This window comes from Salvelinus namaycush, chromosome 20, assembly GCF_016432855.1.
Source record: "Salvelinus namaycush isolate Seneca chromosome 20, SaNama_1.0, whole genome shotgun sequence".
Classification (NCBI taxonomy): Eukaryota; Metazoa; Chordata; class Actinopteri; order Salmoniformes; family Salmonidae; genus Salvelinus; species Salvelinus namaycush.
The window spans coordinates 4,101,103-4,124,702 of record NC_052326.1 but is presented as its reverse complement, the minus strand read 5'-3'; the positions used below and the strand labels follow the sequence as shown (position 1 = coordinate 4,124,702).

Genomic DNA, 23,600 nt, shown 5'->3' with positions numbered 1-23,600 from the left:
AATATACTTCTCGGTTGATATCACATACATTATCAAGCATTTCACACATATTATCCAGATACTGACTGTTAGCACTTGGTGGTCTATAGCAGCTTCTCACAAGACTGGGCTTTAGGTGAGACAGATGAACCTGTAGCCATATTACTTCAACAGTATTTAACATTAGATCGTCTGTAAGCTTTACAGGATGTGGTTCTGAATATAGACCGCAACGCTGCCTCCGATGGCATTTCTGTCTTTTCGGTAGATGTTTTAACCATGTATTGCTACCACTGTATCGTCAAAGGTATTATCTACTGTAAGTAAGTTTCAGAGATAGTCAGAATATGAATGTCATCTGTTACAAGCAAGTTATTGACTTCATGGACCTTGTTTCATAGGCTACATATGTTAAAAACCTCTTTGGGCTAGACGTGGCGCTAGCGACCCACCTCGACAACATCTGGTGAAATTGCAAAGCGTGAAATTCAAATTTCAGAAATAGTCATATTTAACATTCATGACAATACAAGTGTCATACATCAGAAAAAAGGGTAACTTCTTGTTAATCCAGCCGCTGTGTCAGATTTCAAAAAGGCTTTACGGCGAAAGCACACCATACGATTATCTGAGGACAGCGCTCAGCACACAAAAGCATTAAAAACATTTTCCAACCAGGTAGGTGCGCCACAAAAGTCAGAAATAGGAATAAAATAAATGCCTTACCTTTGAAGATCTTCTTCTGTTGGCACTCCAAAAGGTCCCAGCTACATCACAAATGGTCCTTTTGTTCGATAAAGTCCTTCTTTATATCCCCAAAAACTCAGTTTAGCTGGCGCGCTTCATTCAATAATCCACCGGTTTCCCTCCTTCAAAATGCATACAAAATGAATCCCAAACGTTACCAATAAACTTCTCCAAACAAGTCAAACAATGTTTATAATCAAACCTCAGGTACCTTAATACGTAAATAAATGATCAAATTTAAGACGGAGAATCGTTATTGTCTTTACCGGAGATAAACAACAAAGTACGCGCTCTCATCCACGTGTGTGAAAACACTACAGACAAAATGGGAGCCACTTAAAAAAACTACAAATTCAAGCTCATTTTTCCAAAAACAAGCCTGAAACTCTTTCTAAAGACTGTTGACATCTAGTGGAAGCCCTAGGAACTGCAATCTGGGAGGTTTTCCCTTCATACTAAAAATGACAGCCATTGGAATCAGTGGTGGGCTGAATTATTTAAAAACACTTCTGGATGGTTTTCACCTGCCATATCAGTTTTGTTATACTCACAGACATTATTTTAACAGTTTTAGAAACTTTAGAGTATTTTCTATCCTATTATATGCATATCCTAGCTCCTGGGCCTGAGTAACAGGCAGTTTACTTTGTCATTCAGACGTCAAAATACTGCCCCCTAGCCCAAATGGCTATTTTTAGCACTTTTCTGGTTTGCTTGATTGTTTTTATTGCTATACTGAGAAGCTTATCAGAGGTAGACCTACTCATGGTATTTACATTGGAGCTGATAGTGTAGGGTGAGCTGCATAAAGTGGTCTTCCTACTTTTGCACACCGCCTCAGTGCTAACAGTGTAACTCTGGTTTATAGGCTCATGATTACTGCTTACAATAGCTGTAGGATAAACAGATGTATTCGGTGCAATTAGGGGTACATCAATTAAATTACTTACATTGTGTTTGCCAGTGCCCCTAAGATCATGTACATTTGATGCAGCATTATGACGACTCATTGTCACAATGGTAGGGATTAACTGAGCTGGTCTTGGGTCATTGATAAGTCATTGTTTTAACGCAGCCTTGAAATGTGTGGACAAAGTACAGGAGCCAAGATGATTTGGATGGACTCAGTCATTCCTGGAGAGAATCTTGTGATGTGTAATGCCAGCAGTCTGCTGAATCTTTCACACCCGCGGCCCAACGATGGTACTGGACCATTTGCATTAAAATAAAATCACTTTTGGAGACTATTAATGCTAAAATCAGTTCTTTAAATCAAATCAAATCAACATTTATTTGTCATGTGCGCCGAATACAACCTTACAGTGAAATGCTTACTTACAGGCTCTAACCAATAGTGCAAAAAAAGGTATTAGGTGAACAATAGGTAAGTAAAGAAATTAAACAACAGTGAAAAGACAGGCTATATACAGTAGCGAGGCTATAAAAGTAGCGAGGCTTCATACAGACACTGGTTAGTCAGGCTGATTGAGGGAGTATGTGGTTAAAATTATATGGTTAAAGTGACTATGCATAATAATGAACAGAGAGTAGCAGTAGCATAAAAGAGGGGGTGGTGGGTGGGGGGACAAAATGCAGATAGCCCGGTTAGCCAATGTGCGGGAGCACTGGTTGGTCGGCCCAATTGAGGTAGTATGTACATGAATGTATAGTTAAAGTGACTATGCATATGTGATAAACAGAGAGTAGCAGCAGCATAAAAAGAGGGGTTGGGGGGGGCACACAATGCAAATAGTCCGGGTAGCCATTTGATTACCTGTTCAGGAGTCTTATGGCATGGGGGTAAAAAATGTTGAGAAGCGTTTTTGTCCTATACTTGGCACTCCGGTACCGCTTGCCATGCGGTATTAGAGAGAACAGTCTATGAAGGGGTGGCTGGGATCTTTGACAATTTTTAGGGCCTTCCTCTGACACCGCCTGGTGTAGAGGTCCTGGATGGCAGGCAGCTTAGCCCCAGTGATGTACTGGGCCATACGCACTACCCTCTGTAGTGCATTGCGGTCAGAGGCCGAGCAATTGCTGTACCAGGCAGTGATGCAACCAGTCAGGATGCTCTCGATGTTGCAGCTGTAGAACCTTTCGAGGATCTCAGGACCCATTCCAAATCTTTTTAGTCTCCTGAGGGGGAATAGGCTTTGTCTTGCACTCTTCACGACTGTCTTGGTGTGTTTGGACCATGACAGTTTGTTGGTGATGTGGACACCAAGGGACTTGATGCTCTCAACCTGTTCCACTACAGCCCCGTTGATGAGAATGGGGGCGTGCTTGGTCCTCCTTTTCCTGTAGTCCACAATCATCTCCTTTGTCTTGGTTATGTTGAGGGATAGGTTGTTATTCTGGCACCACCCGGCAAGGTCTCTGACCTCCTCCCTATAGGTTGTCTCGTCGTTGTCGATGATCAGACACTGTTGTGTTGTCTGCAAACTTAATGATGGTTTTGGAGTCGTGCCTGGCCGTGCAGTCGTGGGTGAACAGGGAGTACAGGAGGGGACTGAGCACGCACCCCTGGGGAGCTCCAGTGTTGAGGATCAGCGTGGCAGATGTGTTGCTACCTACCCTCACCACCTGGGGGCGGCCCGTCAGGAAGTCCAGGATCCAGTTGCAGAGGGAGGTGTTTAGTCTCAGGATCCTTAGCTTAGTGATGACCTTTGAGGGTACTATGGTGTTGGTTGCTGAGCTATAGTCAATGAATAGCATTCTCAGATAAGTGTTCCTTTTGTTCAGGTGGGAAAGGGCAGTGTGGAGTGCAATAGAGATTGCATCATCTGTAAATCTGTTTGGGCGGTATGCAAATTGAAGTGGGTCTAGGGTTTCTGGGATAATGGTGTTGATGTGAGCCATTATCAACCTTTCAAATCACTTCATGGCTACGGACGTAAGTGCTACAGGTTGCCTTTGTGTTCTTGGGCACAGGGACTATGGTGGTCTGCTTGAAACATGTTGGTATTACAGACTCAATCAGGGACAAAATCAATTTTCAACTGTTTTGAACTAGCCCTCCTGATGTCGTTTGACCCCACATGGACTATGACAGTGTCAGCTTCCATCATCTGTGATAGAACAGTTGTAAGCATCCTTGTTATGTCCTGTACTCATGCTCCTGGGTAGCACCGGGTTTTTGCCTTGGGGGCCGAGATGTTTCTCACCATAGAGCTGCCTATGATGACAGCTGGTGATGTTGAATGGGCCGATCTCTCAGGCAGCCTTACGATCTGGTGAGGCTGGGAGCTCCGAGGATCTGAACCCGAGGTAGAAGCCAACGGAGAGGGAGACAGAACCGAGGACGAAGACGCAGGTACCTCCGGATCCGATCTTGATTGTGAAGCCACCAAGGACGAAGGCGCCGGAACCTCTGGATCCAGCGCCTTCCAAAGCTGTTTCTGGTCTGTGTCAACATCTCCATGGAGAGCCCTGTTGCCAGAGGACGCCTTCTTCGACTTCCATGGCGTGTGACATACCTCCATGGCTGGTTGGTTGGATCGAGATCAGCTCTGTTCACCAGGGAAGGGGGAGACCCCTTCGGGATGGAACTCTGCCTAGCTCTGCCCAGTCGGCTGTGGAGAACCGACACGGCGGCAAAACTTCCACCAGACCAGAGCGGCGTCCGGCTACTTGGGTGGAAGAAAAATAAAAAGTAGGTGGGCGTGGGTTCCCCAGTAGCTTATGTAGGTTTTCTACTTGCTTGCTAAGAGTAGCTACTTTGCTCCTGTAGTCCTCCGCAAGCAAGCAGTTGCTACATTGAAAGTCAACGCGGTCCACATTGTCCCAGAATAAAGCAAAGTAAACACAGCTCCTGCAACGCTGGAAACGTTCAATAGCGGCCTCCATTTGAGACCGCCGAGCCAGTTAGGCTAGCTGGGCTTTCGCATCTCTCCCCTTATATGTATTCTGACAGGATCCCGGGACAGATAGCAGCGCTCACAGCAATTTAGCCCAACAGAGCCACAGGATTGAAAATATAATACAAGTATATAAAAACACTGTCAGCTTTTAAACCGAGGTCTTTAGTTCAGGTTTCAGCGTAAGACAGGTTTCAGTTTCGGCGTTTGACAACGTTGAACAACAACAAACATACGAGGCGCTCTGACGACGTGCTCATGTTATTTATAATGAGGAGAGACCTCATTTAACACAGTAAATTAATTAGGCTTGAGCCATGTTTCAGTCAGGCCAATCACATCAAGGTTACGATCAGTGATTAGTTCATTGACTGTGACTGCCTTGGAAGTGAGGGACCTAACATTAAGTAGTCCTATTTTGAGATGTGAGATATAGTTAGAGCCTTGTCTATGTTGATAGATAAAATGAGAGCACCCCTCCAGCTTGGATGGAGTCCGTCACTCTTCAGCAGGCCAGGCTTGGTCCTGTTTGTGTGGGAGTCCCAGAAAGAGGGACAGTTATCTACTAATTCTGTCTTTTGGGAGGGGCAGAAAACAGTTTTCAACCAGCGATTGAGTTGTGCAAGTCTGCTGTAGCGCTCATCACTTCCCCAACTGGGAGGGGGCCAGAGACAATTACTTGATGTCAACACATCTTTTTAGCTAAGTTACACACTAATGTTATGTTGCGCTTGGTGACCTCTGACTGTTTCATCCTAACATTGTTGATGCCGACGTGGATAACAATATCCCTATACAATCTACACCTGACAGTTTTAGCCTTAGCCAGCAACATCTTCAGATTAGCCTTTATGTCGGTAGTCCTGCCCCCTGGTAAACAATGAATGATCGCTGGATGATTAAAAAAAAAAAAAAGCCTACTATTGCGGGTAATGGAGTTGCCAATGACTAGGGTTTTCAATGTCAGAACTAATGGTGGGAGGCTTCGGTGGCTCAGACCCCGTAATGGGTGGAGAAGGCTCGGGCTCTGAAACCGACTCCTTGCTTAGTGGGGAAAATCGGCCTTTGCCTAATGGTTGCGTCTGAAGCCGAGCTTGCAACTCGGCTATCCTCACCGTAAGGCGATCGTTCTCCTGTATATTAAGAGTACAGCAACTGCAATGAGACGGCATTAAGTTACTTAGCTTTTTTTCGGCCTGAGGAGGTCCTGCAGATCTATGTTCAGATAAAGCGCCCAGGGTGAAAAAGTTTAATTAAAAAAGTTGTGTGAGGACAAAACTAAGACATTGGTAACCTTGTTAAATAAAGAGTTTGATTAAATAGTTATTAAGAGTAAAAAGCCACTCAAAAAGTTGGGCAGGTCAGGTAGCTAAGTAGCAGCAAACAGTACAGCAGTAAGGAGACAATGAGGAAGTGCTCACGTGATCAACAGCTCTTACTGACTTTTAGATGTTAACTATTTCTATGTGGGGACTTTTTTTTTCTCACTCTATTTCTATTTTTGTCTTTCTGCCTGTCTGCCTCTATCTCTTCCACTCTCTATCTGCAGCCTCAGAGCACCCTGCCAGATGTGTTTGTGTGGATGATGAGTGTAGGGAAACGGGTGGCCTTTGCCAGGATCCCCTCTCACTCCATCCTCTTCTCTTTGGTGGAGGAGGAAAGGGGGAAAGACTGTGGGAAACTCACCACCATGTACTTGAAGGTATCTCCCAACTCTCTATATGGTGTTCTATACTAACTGTATTAATGTACAATCTGTATCACTGTTTAATTTAATTCATACAAGTATCATATTACATTTGAATGTTATTCTATGGAATTTCGAGAACTTTGTATTCCTGTGTGGAACAATCAACAAACTCCAAATCAAAGTTCTCTTGTGTCTTTAGGCTCCAGGTTACCCAGTGGGGGAGATCTTTGCTAAACTGGAGGTGTATCTATGGCTTGGTATCACCAAATACTCCAAGAACTGTGTTAGCAGCCTGCCAGCTGAGTTCAAGCCTGTGTACGAGGAGGCTATGGGCATCATCCCTGTCCCTATGAACATGGCCCCCATCAAACTCTCCTGCGAGGGTAAGAGTTCCACCTTTACCTCTGATGACTCCCTCGGATGCAATACACACACTCAAACTCACTCACACACATATGCAGCCTGACACATGTAGTGGACATGAGTTGGGCTCATGATCTGATGAGGTAGCCCGCCTTGCGACTTCAAAATCAGTGTCACCCTCGGCCCAAGGGGGAATTCCCTCTTGGACTAATGGTCAAGATATTGTTATTCACCCACACACACCCTTACATTGGCATGCACGGATGGGCACACATACAGATGTCGGATCTTAATTAGACCAGTTTCGTTGCACAAGTAAAATAATCCTGCAGTAGGATTTGATTATTTTAAAAAACAGGAAATTACTTTTTATAGGCTACAGTAGGCTATAGTTTAGGTGTGATATCTATTGAGACAGAGAACTGTGGTGCAGGAAAATTCTCTGCAACAGCAAAGTAAAAAAAAAAAAAAGATATTATATCTATATACACAAACCTGTTGCAATTTGTCACTCACAATGGATAAACTACACACCCATTATTTGAATCTGACATCTTAATGAGTTTCTCCGTCTTTTCTGTATTTCTAGACAGCCGCTATTTCCAGTTGCGTGCCCATATCTACCAGGCGCGTGGCATCGTGGCAGCAGATGACAATGGACTGTCTGACCCCTTCACCAAGGTGGTGTTCTCCACACAATGCCAGGTCTCACGGGTGAGTGAGTCACAAACTGGAGGCACTTGTTAACCCACCACTAGAGTGCCACCTGAGTTTCAATGGGAGGAATGGAGCTCCTATACTTCTGGGATAGAAGATAATATACAGTGGAAAATTAAACAACTATAGGATGGCCAGACAGAATACAGGACGAATTGAACAGTTTACCATCATATAAATGATCTATCATGGTCTACTGTAAAGGAGATATTCAGGTGAACAAAATATATTGTCAATCATAAATCAACCTGGTTTAATACAAGTTGCAACAGGGAGACTCCTCTAGCACGGAAGCAGAGAAAATGTCTGACTCGCCTTCTCTCCGCAGGCCTTTATATTTTAATCTCACAGTACCAATGTTCTGTAAACATCAGCCCGAGAGGCTGACACAATCAACACAATCAACACAAAAGACACTGACGACTTTGCCAGCTGCTACAGAATCAGAGTGTTCAGAATCACACGAGGTCATCAATACAATCACATATCGGTGTCCTTGTACAGCTAGTCTGGCGTCCGTCGCTATCAACAGATATTAGTTTAGTACATAACATACCGCATCGAGTCTCGTGAACATCAACCCCGAGTCACAAATAGAACTCTGGAAATCATGTGTATTACTGAAAGGGAAAACAAAATGTGTTAATCATTCTTAACCGAATATGAACTTTTACTCATCTTAAATATTCCCCATTACATCTACTATCTACTATCATGATCTACTATCATGGAAAAGCAACAGTTTGTGCACTAACAAAATCCCAATTCAACCTTCGAAATCACAGAACAATCTGGAACAATGCAGTTTACAATTGGCTTTTGGACGATGTGTTTGAAGTCTGGCAGTACCCATAATAATACAGTAATGATGTCTTTAGTAATGAAATGCAAACATGCACAAATAAGTACCCATGTATGTACAGTAGGTCTATATAACTGCCTTTGTTGTTTTTTTGTGGTTGTATTTTAGGTGATGGAGGAGACTCTCTCCCCGACCTGGTGTGAGCTGCTCCTGTTTGACCAGATCCTCATGGAGGGTAGTAAGGACCAATTAAGAGACGACCCTCCAATAATCATCATTAATGTCTATGATTACGACAAAATGGTAAACTCTGTTAATGCTATGAATCCAGTATGGCTCTTTTTGTAAACTTGAGTGTTGTTGTGAATTATTTATCCTACTGCCTGGGTTGAGTGCTAAATGTCTGACCTCTTTTGTATACGTGAGGTGGTAGAGAAATAAGTGGAGCCGATCCTATGCCAACACATATTTAAACCAGAGCACGGGGAGCTTTGCCTAACCGTACAATACAGGTTCTTAGATCTGGTGGCGGGGAAGAGGCTGAGACTGGAATGACGTTATGATGTTTATTATATATAAATATTTATCTTCATAAAATGTATAGAAAGTATTTCAATGATTGGCAAAGGAAAAATAATTATATGAAACAATGAAAATACAATACTATTAAGTCCTTGTTGATGCTGCCACTGTAATTTCGGCTGTAGTCCAGATTAGCAGTAGTGCACTCAAGGAATGGGCCGTGGCAAGAGTTAAGAGTTCAAGGGGAGACGCGTCTATACCACCCGCAACATCTGCATAAAGAACTGCAACACAGACAAAACTGGTGAGAGTATGATGCCTGAATCACTGAATAACTCCTATCAGTCCATGTTCAATTGTCAGGAACAAAAGCAATACATTATGCCCAAGGACTAAGGCAAACCAAAAGAGTAAAGGCGTCTGCATACTAGGTTGGATTGCTCCTAGCAGAACTCTGCTAGGCGAAGTGAACGTCTATGCCTCGCATACTCCCTTAAATGACATTTGCTTAAAAAACTATTAAAAAAATGCAATAGTACTGTTGGTCCCTCTTGAGACACTGTAGCCAGTATACTGTACACCTCCAAAAAAGTCAGAATGAATCTAATATAGCTCAAGAAATCTGTAATACATTTGGACATTTTTGCCAAGGAGGTCTTAGTCGCGCAAAAGTACATCAAATGTATTTATAAAGCCCTTCTTACATCAGCTGATGCCACAAAGTGCTGTACAGAAACCCAGCCTAAAACCCCAAACAGCAAGTAATGCAGGTGTAGAAGCACGGTGGCTAGGAAAAACTCCCTAGAAAGGCCAAAACCTAGCAAGAAACCTAGAGAGGAACCAGACTATGAGGGTTGGCCAGTCCTCTTATGGCTGTGCCGGGTGGAGATGTCAGTTGGCTTTTCATAGCCGATCATTGAGAGTATCTCTACCGCTCCTGCTGTCAATAGAGAGTTGAAAACAGCAGGTCTGGGACAGGTAGCACGTCCGGTGAACAGGTCAGGGTTCCATAGCCGCAGGCAGAACAGTTGAAACTGGAGCAGCAGCACAGCCAGGTGGACTGGGGACAGCAAGGAGTCATCATGCCAGGTAGTCCTGAGGCATGGTCCTAGGGCTCAGGTCCTCCGAGAGAGAGAGAGAGAGAGAGAGAGAATGAAAGAAAGAAAGAAAGAAAGAAAGAAAGAAAGAAAGAAAGAAAGAGAGAATTAGAAAGAGCATACTTAAATTCACACAGGACACCGGATAAGACAGGAGAAATACTCCAGATATAACAGACTGACCCTAGCCCCCCGACACATAAACTACTGCAGCATAAATACTGGAGGCTGAGACAGGAGGGGTCAGGAGACACTGTGGCCCCATCCGATGATACCCCCGGACAGGGCCAAACAGGCAGGATATAACCCCACCCACTTTGCCAAAGCACAGCCCCCACACCACTAGAGGGATATCTTCAACCACCAAATTACCATTCTGAGACAAGGCCGAGTATAGCCCACAAAGATCTCCGCCACGGCACAACCCAAGGGGGGGCGCCAACCCAGACAGGAAGACCACGTCAGTGACTCAACCCACTCAAGTGACGCACCCCTCTTAGGGGCGGCATGGAAGAGCACCAGTAAGCCAGTGACTCAGCCCCTGTAATAGGGTTAGAGGCAGAGAATCCCAGTGGAGAGAGGGGAACCGGCCAGGCAAAGACAGCAAGGGCGGTTGGTTGCTCCAGTGCCTTTCCGTTCACCTTCACACTCCTGGGCCAGACTACACTCAATCATAGGACCTACTGAAGAGATAAGTCTTCAATAAAGACTTAAATGTTGAGACCGAGTCTGCGTCTCTCACATGGGTAGGCAGACCATTCCATAAAAATGGAACTCTATAGGAGAAAGCACTGCTTCCAGCTGTTTGCTTAGATATTCTAGGGACAATTAGGAGGCCTGCGTCTTGTGACCGTAGCGTAGGTGTAGGTATGTGAGGCAGGACCAAATCGGAAAGATGGGTAGGAGCAAGCTCATGTAATGCTTTGTAGGTTAGCAGTAAAACCTTGAAATCAGCCCTTGCCTTAACAGGAAGCCAGTTTAGGGAGGCTAGCACTGGAGTAATATGATCAAATTTTTTGGTTCCAGTCAGGATTCTAGCAGCCGTATTTAGCACTAACTGAAGTTTATTTAGTGCTTTATCCGGGTAGCCGGAAAGTAGAGCATTACAGTAGTCTAACCTAGAAGTGACAAAAGCATGGAGGAATTTTTCTGCATAATTTTTGGACAGAAAATGTCTGATTTTTGCAATGTTACGTAGATGTAAAAAAGCTGTCCTTGAAACAGTCTTGATATGTTCGTCAAAAGAGAGATCAGGGTCCAGAGTAACGCCGAGGTCCTTCACAGTTTTATTTGAGACGACTGAATTGTCAGATTCAACAGAAGATCTCTTTGTTTCTTGGGACCTAGAACAAGCATCTCTGTTTTGTCCAAGTTTAAAAGTAGAAAGTTTGCAGCCATCTACTTCCTTATGTCTGAAACACAGGCTTCCAGCGAGGGCAATTTTGGGGCTTCACCATGTTTCATCGAAATGTACAGCTGTGTGTCATCCGCATAGCAGTGAAAGTTAACATTATGTTTTCGAATGACATCCCCAAGAGGTAAAATATATAGTGAAAACAATAGTGGTCCTAAAATGGAAAATTCCAGAAAATTGGAACGGAAACGGCGCCACACCATACTGGAAGTCTTTCGACTAGCTTGGAAAGACAGTACCGTGCAGTATCGAAGAGCCCTCACTGCTGCTCGATCAAAATAGGATGATCGAGCAGCAGTGAGGGCTCTTCGATACTGCACGGTACTGTCTTTCCAAGCTAGTCGAAAGACTTCCAGTATGGTGTGGCGCCGTTTCCGTTCCAATTTTCTGGAAGCTTGCTTCAGAGCTCGGGTATTTTCTGTATACCAGGGAGCTAGTTTCTTATGACAAATGTTTTTAGTTTTTAGGGGTGCGACTGCATCTAGGGTATCGCGCAAGGTTAAATTGAGTTCCTCAGTTAGGTGTTTAACTGATTTTTGTCCTCTGACGTCCTTGGGTAGGCAGAGGGAGTCTGGAAGGGCATCAAGGAATCTTTGGGTTGTCGGAGAATTTATAGCATGACTTTTGATGATCCTTGTTTGGGGTCTGAGCAGATTATTTGTTGCAATTGCAAACGTAATAAAATGGTGGTCCGATAGTCCAGGATTATGAGGAAAAACATTAAGATCCACCACATTTATTCCATAGGACAAAACTAGGTCCAGAGTATGACTGTGGCAATGAGTAGGTCCGGAGACATGTTGGACAGATAATATTCTAATTTTTGGTGACTTTAATATTCACATGGAAAAGTCCACAGACCCACTCCAAAAGGCATTCGGAGCCATCATCAACTCACCTCGGCGTTACTCTGGACCCTGATCTCACTGAGTTGATGATGGCTCCGAATTTCTTTTGGAGTGGGTCTGTGGACTTTTCCATGTGAATATTAAAGTCACCAAAAATTAGAATATTATCTGCTATGACTACAAGGTCCGATAGGAATTCAGGGAACTCAGTGAGGAACGCTGTATATGGCCCAGGAGGCCTGTAAACAGTAGCTATAAAAAGTGATTGAGTAGCCTGCATAGATTTCATGACTAGAAGCTCAAAAGACAAAAACTTCTGGGTTTTTTGTCAATTGAAATTTGCTATCGTAAATGTTAGCAACACCTCCGCCTTTGCGGGATGCGTGGGGGATATAGTCACTAGTGTAACCAGGAGGTGAGGCCTCATTTAACACAGTAAATTCATCAGGCTTAAGCCATGTTTCAGTCTGGCCAATCACATCAAGATTATGATCAGTGATTAGTTCATTGACTATGACTGCCTTGGAAGTGAGGGATCTAACATTAAGTAGCCCTATTTTGAGATGTGAGGTATCACAATCTCTTTCAATAATTGCAGGAATAGAGGAGGTCTTTATTCTAGTAAGATTGCTAAGGCGAACACCGCCATGTTTAGTTTTGACCAACCTAGGTCGAGGGACAGACACGGTCTCAATGGGAATAGCTGAGCTGACTACACCAACTGTGCTAGTGGCAGACTCCACTAAGTTGGCAGGCTGGCTAATAGCCTGCTGCCTAGCCTGCACCCTATTTCATTGTGGAGCTAGGGGAGTTAGAGCCCTGTCTATGTTCGTAGATAAGATGAGAGCACCCCTCCAGCTAGGATGGAGTCCGTCACTCCTCAACAGGCCAGGCTTGGTCCTGTTTGTGGGTGAGTCCCAGAAAGAGGGCCAGTTTTCAACCAGCGATTTAGTTGTGAGACTCTGCTGTAGAGCTCATCACTCCCCCTAACTGGGGGCCAGAGACAATTACTCGATGCCGACACATCTTTCTAGCTGATTTACACGCTGAAGCTATGTTGCGCTTGGTGACCTCTGACTGTTTCATCCTAACATCGTTGGTGCCGACGTGGATAACAATATCCCTATACTCTCTACACTTGCCAGTTTTAGCTTTAGCCAGCACCATCTTCAGATTACCCTTAACGTCGGTAGCCCTGCCCCCTGGTAAACAGTGTATGATCGCTGGATGATTCGTTTTAAGTCTAATACTGCGGGTAATGGAGTCGCCAAAAACCGTAAAGTTGTCAGGTAGCAAAGTAACGTTAGCAACAAAACGCACAGCCGCACGTAAACCACCAACTAACTAAGATGTTTTTAGGGGGTAGATCAGCTTGAATATTGCAGATAGATCGTGGCTTTAATCAATGTAATGCTCTGCATCATTTCCAATCCTCCATATATACATTTTTTAATATTATATTTTCCATTATTATTTTCCCCTAACCCTACCATATCTCCCCTAATTGGAGGAAACTAATGGACAACAACACTTAGGCTTCTACTTCCAGTTTATACATACTATATACACCACCGGTCTAAAGTTTTAGAACACCTACTCATTCAAGGGTGACCTCATGAGAACCTCCACAGGAATGGAAGACCCAGAGTTACCTCTGCTGCAGAGGATAAGTTCATTAGAGTTACTAGCCTCAGAAATTGCAGCCCAAATAAATGCTTCACAGAGTTCAAGTAACAGACACATCTCAACATCAACTGTTCAGAGTAGACTGCGTGAAAATCAGGCCTTCATGGTTGAATTGCTGCAAAGGAACCACTACTAAAGGACACCAATAATAAGAAGAGACTTGCTTGGGCCAAGAAACACAAGCAATGGACATTAGACCTGTGGAAATTTGTCCTTTGGTCTGGAGTCCAAATTGTAGATTTTTGGTTCCAACCGCCTTGTCTTTGTGAGATGCGTTGTGGGTGAACGGATGATCTCCACATGTGTATTTCCCACCGTAAAGCATGGGGTAGGACATGTTATGGTGTGGGGGTGCTTTGCTGGTGACACTGTCTGTGATTTATTTAGAATTCAAGGCACACTTAACCAGCATGGCTACCACAGCATTCTGCAGCGATACACCATCCCATCTGGTTTGGGCTTAGTGGGACTATCATTTGTTTTCAACAGGACAATGACCCAATACACCTCCAGGCCGTGTAAGGGCTATTTTAACAAGAAGGAGAGTGATGGAGTGCTGCATCAGATGTCCGGGCCTCCACAATTTGAGATGATTTGGGATGAGTCTGACCGCAGAGTGAAGGAAAAGCAGCTAACAAGTGCTCAGCATATGTGGGAACTCCTTCAAGATGTTTGGAAAAGCATTCCTCATGAAGCTGGTTGAGAGAATGCCAAGAGTGTGCAAAGCTGTCACAAAGGCAAAGGGTGGCTACATTGAAGAACCTAAGATATAAAATACATTTTGATTTGTTTAACACTTTTTTGGTTACTACATTATTCCACATGGGTTATTTCATACTTTTGATGTCTTCACTATTATTCTACAATGTAGAAAATAGTAAAAATGGAGAAAAACCCTTGAATGAGTAGGTGTGTCCAAACTTTTGACTGGTACTGTACTTTTCCAGCAGCAATACCACACACTACATACACCGGGACGGCAGAGGAGGGCACAGCCATTGCGGTCACAATAGTGCCGGGCGAGTGCCCCATCACACCTCCATCCCACCTACCCAAAAAACATACCAGGCTTCAGAGGTTACACTAAAACTAAGACTATCCAGGGTGGGATACTAAACTAAATGCACCAATACAAATGTTAAAGAGCCCTTACCAATAAATAATTGAATTACTAAAACCAATAACGTTATCGTGTTCTGGTCACTGATCCTGCCGACTATCTTCAAATGTAACATGGGGGATTTGTATAGCCTAAAGCATGAAAGACACAGAGAATCTCACTGTCGATAGACTGACGATAGGCGATAATCACAGCTGGAGGCCGTTCCTTCTCTTGCAAGAACAAAAGCGGTACCTGTTGCATGCCGACCCGGTAATGACGAACCTACTGTTTCTACTTCGCAATGCTCATCTAGCTAGCTAAACATTCGGCAAAATTATCTCAGATAGCTTGGAATCTCTAGACCAGGGGTGTCCAACTCATTACATGGAGGGCCAAGTGTCTGCGGCTTTGAGTTTTTTCCCTTTCAATTAAGACCTAGACATTCAGGTGAGGGGAGTTCCTTACTAATTAGTGACCTTAATTTATCAATCAAGTACAAGGGAGGAGTGAAAACACTCAGCCCTCTGTCGAATGAGTTTGACACGTGCTCTAGACCATAAGCAATACAGACAAATATGCATTGCCAAACAACGCTACTGCCACCATCTGGTTTGGAGTATTTTAACAAGGCTGACGACCTCCAAGGTCTTTGCTGTGTGAACACAAAATAAATTCTGTTCAGAAGTGCTAAGTATTGTCGGCAGGCAAACATTTGACATTCTTACTGGTGTGTCTGAGGTTTTACTGTTCCTGAAGCCAATACTATGCCACTTTTTTTTACACGAGGTGGGAGGTTCTCTGGACTATTCTACCACACAGGTTATCTTTCACACAGGGAGGGAAGCGTTGGAATAACCAGTCAGATATGATACAAAAATACATGTTTTATTCATAGAAACTGGAGCAACTCAAGTAGAGCTTGTTCTCTCTCAGTCAGTAACTACAATAGCTTTGGGTTCAACAGGTTACAGTTTGTTATCACAAATCAACTTCATCACAGACAGGTATTCAATAAGTAACTTATTCAAGTGTTCAATATCAGAACATTTCAATAAACACTATGGTTTCTGGCTCAACAATAATGAAACACAACATACCTAGGGAGGTGTGCCATAAACATAATCACGATTCATTCTCATCATAGATTTGGTCTAGGCCAGAGGTTCTCAAAGTGGGGTCCGTGTACAATGTACTGCAAGGGGTCCGTGGCCAGATCTCAATATACACTGAGTATACAAAAACATTAGGAACACCCCCCCCCCCCCCCCTTTTGCTCTCAGAACAGCCTCAATTTGTCAGAACATGGACTCTACAAGGTGTCATAAGCGTTCCACAGGGATGCTGGCCCATGTTGACTCCATTGGGTCCCACAGTTGTGTGTAGTTGGTATTTGGCTGGATGTCTTTTGGGTGGTTGACCATTCTTGATGCACACAGGAAACTGTTGAGTGTGAAAAACCCAGCAGCAGTGCAGTTCTTGACACAAACCGGTGCGCCTGGCACCTACTACCATACCCGTTCAAAGGCACTTAAATACACTGCTCAAAAAAATAAAGGGAACACTTAAACAACACAATGTAACTCCAAGTCAATCACACTTCTGTGAAATCAAACTGTCCACTTAGGAAGCAACACTGATTGACAATAAATTTCACATGCTGTTGTGTAAATGGAATAGACAACAGGTGGAAATTATAGGCAATTAGCAAGACACCCCCAATAAAGGAGTGGTTCTGCAGGTGGTGACCACAGACCACTTCTCAGTTCCTATGCTTCCTGGCTGATGTTTTGGTCACTTTTGAATGCTGGCGGTGCTCTCACTCTAGTGGTAGCATGAGACGGAGTCTACAACCCACACAAGTGGCTCAGGTAGTGCAGCTCATCCAGGATGGCACATCAATGCGAGCTGTGGCAAGAAGGTTTGCTGTGTCTGTCAGCGTAGTGTCCAGAGCATGGAAGCGCTACCAGGAGACAGGCCAGTACATCAGGAGACGTGGAGGAGGCCGTAGGAGGGCAACAACCCAGCAGCAGGACCGCTACCTCCGCCTTTGTGCAAGGAGGAGCAGAAGGAGCACTGCCAGAGCCCTGCAAAATGACCTCCAGCAGGCCACAAATGTGCATGTGTCTGCTCAAACGGTCAGAAACAGACTCCATGAGGGTGATATGAGGGCCCGACGTCCACAGGTGGGGGTTGTGCTTACAGCCCAACACCGTGCAGGACGTTTGGCATTTGCCAGAGAACACCAAGATTGGCAAATTCGCCACTGGCGCCCTGTGCTCTTCACAGATGAAAGCAGGTTCACACTGAGCACATGTGACAGACGTGACAGTCTGGAGACGCCGTGGAGAACGTTCTGCTGCCTGCAACATCCTCCAGCATGACCGGTTTGGCAGTGGGTCAGTCATGGTGTGGGGTGGCATTTCTTTGGGGGGCCGCACAGCCCTCCATGGGCTCGCCAGAGGTAGCATGACTGCCATTAGTTACCGAGATGAGATCCTCAGACCCCTTGTGAGACCATATGCTGGTGCGGTTGGCCCTGGGTTCCTCCTAATGCAAGACAATGCTAGACCTCATGTGGCTGGAGTGTGTCAGCAGTTCCTGCAAGAGGAAGGCATTGATGCTATGGACTGGCCCGCCCGTTCCCCAGACCTGAATCCAATTGAGCACATTTGGGACATCATGTCTCGCTCCATCCACCAACGCCACGTTGCACCACAGACTGTCCAGGAGTTGGCGGATACTTTAGTCCAGGTCTGGGAGGAGATCCCTCAGGAGACCATCCTCCACCTCATCAGGAGCATGCCCAGGCGTTGTAGGGAGGTCATACAGGCACGTGGAGGCCACACACACTACTGAGCCTCATTTTGACTTGTTTTAAGGACATTACATCAAAGTAGGATCAGCCTGTAGTGTGGTTTTCCACTTTAATTTTGAGTGTGACTCCAAATCCAGACCTCCATGGGTTGATAAATTTGATTTCCATTTTTGTGTGATTTTGTTGTCAGCACATTCAACTATGTAAAGAAAAAAGTATTTAATAAGAATAGTTAATTCATTCAGATCTAGGATGTGTTATTTTAGTGTTCCCTTTATTTTTTTGAGCAGTGTATTTTGTCTTGCCCATTCACCCTCTAATTGCACACCATTCCATGTCTCAATTCTCTCAAGGCTTAAAAATCATTCTTTAACCTGTCTCCTCCCCTTCATCTATACTGATTGAAGTGGATTTAACAAGTGAAATCAATAAAGGATCATAAACTTGCAACTGGATTCACCTGGTCAGTCTATGTAATGGAACGAGCAGGTGTTCTTAATGTTTTGTATACTCAGTATATATATATATACTTTTTTTAATGAATATTACTAACAGATTAAACAAATGTATCCATGGAATAATGTAATCTTAATCTACAATTTATGTTCTTAACCCTGGGCAACATGGGCCTTGGAGGCTCACAGGGATATTGCTTTCCACAGTACTGTTTTTTTTTTTTAAACACATAAATGCACTGTAATTGAAGCTTTAAAACTGCAATTTTTTCTCTTTGCCTCATGGGAAAAGGTGTAGAATTACAGGGTATTAGCTTTAAAGTTGCAACAACAAAAAATCTCTGCCCCCTGACAAAATGTGTAGAATTGCAGGAAATTAGCTTGAAAACTGCAAAAATGTTCTCTCTGATATCAAAAGGTCGGTCTTTAAAATGTTCCTTTCCCTGGCCCGAGACTTGATTTGTCTGGCCATGCTCTGTCGAAGTCATAGTAAAACATCTTGTATGCTATTTTTTATCTCACTTGAGTTGTGTACTGATTATGACTGAGGGGTCTCTGATGAATTTGTGATCACAAAAGGACTCAAAAAGTTTGATAACCCCCAGGTGTAGGCCACAGTCGCCGCACTCGTCCTCCCAAGGCATGCCAGCCTGCAAATAGTAAGGGACAAACATTTATACCTTGGGCCATGTTCTTAATTACAACGAGGCACACCTGGGAACCAACAGGTCAAGAGACAGGTTCAAGCATACAATTAGGAATTAGAATAGGATCTCTATGGGTTCAAGAAAATTCAGCAGTTCTACCCTGTTACATCTTTCACATATACAAGGACATTTGCCGACCCTAAAATGACAGGACATCATGATGCCAAATAAGTTATCCTAATATCCAATTAGGATAACAGTTTGTCAATAAAATCCCTTAAAAATAACTATCAGTTGAAAACATGCATACACAGGTGGTCATCAGGCACTTCACCCAGGTCTCATGTATTTCTCTGTGTTAACGATGTCACAGGGGAGTCCCGAGCCCCTCGGCCGAGCGTTCGCTGAGCCGGAGCTGAAGTTTGTGGAGGAGCCATATAAGAAGCCCATGCTGAAGTTCTTTGACATCAGCCGAGGCAAAACCTCAGCGGGGGAGCTCCTGGCGGCCTTTGAGCTGATAGAGCTGGACTACTCAAGCTTTGGAGAGGTCAGACACTTAAAGCATTCATTTCTTATGGAAATAGCAAGGTCAGAAGCCCTGCTTTATCAGGAAAACAATATAGTGATTGAATGAGTGAGTGAGACTGGACAGGGGGAGATGGAGAGAGAGAGATTGGAATGTCAAAGCAAATAGAGACTAAGAAATACTATCTTATACGTTATTAATCCACTATGTTTACACTTATAGTGTGGTAAATAAATGAATAATTTAGATGTATATAGGCCCGACGAAGGTAGCATTGCTGCTGTGGTTGGGAAAGTATACTCTTTCTGACTTTATTTCTCCTCTCTATCTACCCAGCCATCACTACCTGCTGATGTGGACCCCAGGGAGCCTGAGTATCTAAAGGAAGAGAAGTATTACATCATCCCAGATGGGGTTAGGCCTGTACTGAAGAAATTTCGTATAGAAGTAGGTGAAAACCTTTCCTCTATAAAATGTGTATGACATTATAATATATGTCACTTTATAAAAGCTTTTTATCCAAAGTGACTTATACAGTACAGTAAGTGCGTACAGTATTATGTGTATGTGATCCCTGTGGGATATGAACCCAAAACATTCGTGTTGCTAGCGCAACACTCACCAACTGAGCTATATCACTGAACAATGTGATGTGGGACACAATACCTTTTGATGGCTGCTGTACTACAGTATGTTGAGTGTGTTTCCGATCATGTGATGCTGCTGCCTCAGTCCTATGGTGTGTTGAGTGTCAGTTGAAACCACTGTGATGCTTGTGTCCATTTGAACCTCTTGGCCATATTCTGTTATAATCTCCACCCGGCACAGCCAGAAGAGGACTGGCCACCCCTCATAGCCTGGTTCCTCTCTAGGTTTCTTCCTAGGTTCTGGCCTTTCTAGGGAGTTTTTCCTAGCCACCGTGCTTCAACACCTACATTGTTTGCTGTTTGGGGTTTTAGGCTGGGTTTCTGTACAGTTGTGACATCAGCTGATGTAAGAAGGGCTTTATAAATACATTTGATTGATTGTGTTCAGGTGCTGTACTGGGGTGTGCGAGACCTGAAGAGGGTCAACCTGTTTGAAGTGGAGAGGCCTCAAGTGAGAATGGAGTGTGCGGGACAAAGGATCGAGTCAGAGGAAATCGAGGGCTACAAAGTCCTTCCCAACTTCAAAGAGGTTGTCAAACACTTTGATGTGGTAAGTAGTTATTTTCCACTGCCAAAACTGGCCCACTGTGTTTAATATTGAACTGTAGCTCCAGGTTTTATTTGTGAATTATTAACATGAGTACTTGTAGTACAAGCTAAATTGACCAGAAGGATTACTTCAAGTGGGGTTGGACACATTTGCTGCCTTTAGTCCAGCCATTCATTTAGTGTAAGAGTGCAAAAGTCTGATGCTTGATGATCAGATTGAATGCTGGTTTTTGTCCCCATCTGGTGTCTTTTAATCAGAGACCAAATTATACCGATCAATGACACTAATTGATCAATTAATCTCATAGACAAATGACAAACAGAACTGTGGCCCTCAAGGGACAATTTTTTTTTGGACCTTTATTTAACTAGGTAAGTCAGTTAAGAACAAATTCTTATTGACAATGACGTCCAAACCCTAACCGAACGACGCTGGGCCAATTGTGCACCGCCCTATATGGGACTCCCAATCCCGGCCGGTTGTGATACAGCCTAGAATCGAACCAGAGTCTGTAGTGACGCCTCTAGCACTGAGATGCAGTGACTTAGACCGCTGCGCCACTCGGGAGCCCCCAACTAGAGTTGTGCATCCCTGATCTCCAGTTTTTTGTTTTATCCCCCTATAGGACCTTCCAGAGCTGACGTACCTTCACCCTCCTCTAGCACTGAGATGCAGTGACTTAGACCGCTGCGCCACTCGGGAGCCCCCAACTAGAGTTGTGCATCCCTGATCTCCAGGTTTTTGTTTTATCCCCCTATAGGACCTTCCAGAGCTGACGTACCTTCACCCTCCTCTCACCATCTTTGTGATGGAGCAGCGGGCGTTCGGCAGGCTGGTACTGGTGGGCACACACGTGGTCCAAAGTCTGATGCAATTTGCACCAAAAAACCTGGAGGAATGGGGAGACGATGAGGAGGAGCCTGAACTTTTGGGTACGAGTGACTAACATTTTAGTCCTATCTTTTACACTAGGTCTTTTTTTGTTTACAGATAAACCTATCAGGACTTAGGATAAGACTCAGATGCAGACACGGGAGGCGGATGGTTCAGTTCTCAGATCATTCATTATAACACAGGGAGCAGGCAAAGGGCAGGTCGAAGAGGCAGAGGTTCGTGACCAGATCAGAGTCCGACAGGTACTGGACGGCAAGCAGGCTCAGGGTCAGGGCAGGTTCCGACAGAACCGGAAAAGCTAGAAACAAAAAACTAGAGAGCGGGGAAAACAGGAAACACGCTGGGACGACCTGACATTACAAGACGTACTGGCAACAGACAAACAGAAAACGCAGGTATAAATACACAGGGGATGAATCAAAATCAAATTTTATTGGTCACATACATGGTTAGCAGATGTTATTGCGAGTGTAGCGAAATGCTTGTGCTTCTAGTTCCGACAGTGCAGCAATATCTAACAAGTAATATCTAACAATTCCACAACAAATACCAAATACACACAAATCTAAGTAAAGGAATGGAATAAAATATACGGATGAGCAATGTCAGAGCGGCATAGGCTAAGATGCAATAGATAGTAAAGAATACAGTATATACAGTGCTTTGCAAAAGTATTCATCCCACTTGGCGTTTTTCCTATTTTGTTGCATTACAACATGTAATTTAAATATATTTTTATTTGGAATTCATGTAATGGACATACACAAAATAGTCCAAATTGGTGAAGTGACATGAAAAAAAATTACTTGTTTAAAAAAATGTAAGTGTTGCGTGCATATGTATTCATCCCTTTGCTATGAAGCCCCTAAATAAGATCTGGTGCAACCAACTACCTTCAGAAGTCACATTATTAGTTAAATAAAGTCCACCTGTGTGCAATCTAAGTGTCACATGATCTCAGTATATTTACACCTGTTCTGAAAGGCCCCAGAGTCTGCAACACCACTAAGCAAGGGGCACCACCAAGCAAGCGGCACCATGAAGACCAAGGAGCTCTCCAAACAGGTCAGGGACAAAGTTGAGGAGAAGTACAGATCAGACTTGGGTTATAAAAAAATATCAGAAACTTTGAAAATCCCACAGAGCACCATTAAATCCATTATAAAAAATTGAAAGAATATGACACCACAACAAACTGCCCACCAAAACTCACGGAAGAGACCAAAGATAACTCTGAAGGAGCTGCAAAGCTCCACAGCGGAGATTGGAGTATCTGTCCATAGGACCACTTTAAGCTGTACACTCCACAGAGCTGGGCTTTACGGAAGAGTGGCCAGAAAAAAGCCATTGCTTAAAGTAAAGAATAAGCAAACACGTTTGGTGTTCGCCAAAAGGCATGTGGGAGACTCCCCAAACATATGGAAGAAGGTACTCTGGTCAGATGAGACTAAAATTGAGCTTTTTGGCAATCAAGGAAAACGCTATGTATGGTGCAAACCCAACACCTCTCATCACCCCGAGAACATCATCCTCACAGTGAAGCATGGTGGTGGCAGCATCATGCTGTGGGGATGTTTTTCATCGGCAGGGACTGGGAAAGTGGTAAGAATTGAAGAAATGATGGATGCACTAAATATAGGGAAATTCCTGAAGGAAACCTGTTTCAGTCTTTCAGAGATTTGAGACTGGGACGGAAGTTCACCTTCCAGCAGGACAATGACCCTAAGCATACTGCTAAAGCAACACTTGAGTGGTTTAAGCGGAAACATTTAAATGTCTTGGAATGGCCTAGTTAAATCCTAGACCTCAATCCAAATGAGAATCTGTAGTATGACTTAAAGATTGCTGTACACCAGCGGAACCCATCCAACTTGAAGGAGCTGGAGCCGTTTTTCCTTGAAGAATGGGCAAAAATCCCAGTGGCTAGATGTGCCAAGCGTATAGAGATATACCCCTAGAGACTTGCAGCTGTAATTGCTGTTAAAGGTGGCTCTACAAAGTATTGCACGCTCAAGTTTTCAGTTTTTGTGTGTTATTTCTTGTTTGTTTCACGATAAAAAAAACTTATTCAATCAAAATATTCAACAATATCAAAATCTTTTGACAGGCCCACAAACAAAGCAGCACTTTTATTTTAGTGTCTTAAAGCACTGACAAGATCATTAATAACTAAAGTGATTGCTATAATAGTGCTATGCCCAGGCCAAAACCCTGATTGGTTTACATTCAAAATGCATTTCTC

The 23,600-nt window shown here is 43.9% G+C and overlaps 1 protein-coding gene across 1 annotated transcript in view; it reads left to right on the top strand.

Moving 5' to 3' along the window:
• Positions 1–23,600, top strand: part of fer1l4 (fer-1 like family member 4) — a 103,647-nt gene that overhangs the window by 40,556 nt on the left and 39,491 nt on the right. Inside the window, exons 23-30 of the mRNA XM_039015590.1 lie at positions 6,133–6,285; positions 6,473–6,656; positions 7,226–7,350; positions 8,324–8,458; positions 19,115–19,288; positions 19,604–19,714; positions 20,303–20,464; positions 21,225–21,396. Coding sequence (XP_038871518.1) covers positions 6,133–6,285; positions 6,473–6,656; positions 7,226–7,350; positions 8,324–8,458; positions 19,115–19,288; positions 19,604–19,714; positions 20,303–20,464; positions 21,225–21,396 — 1,216 coding nt within the window. The remainder of the gene's footprint in view (positions 1–6,132; positions 6,286–6,472; positions 6,657–7,225; positions 7,351–8,323; positions 8,459–19,114; positions 19,289–19,603; positions 19,715–20,302; positions 20,465–21,224; positions 21,397–23,600) is intronic.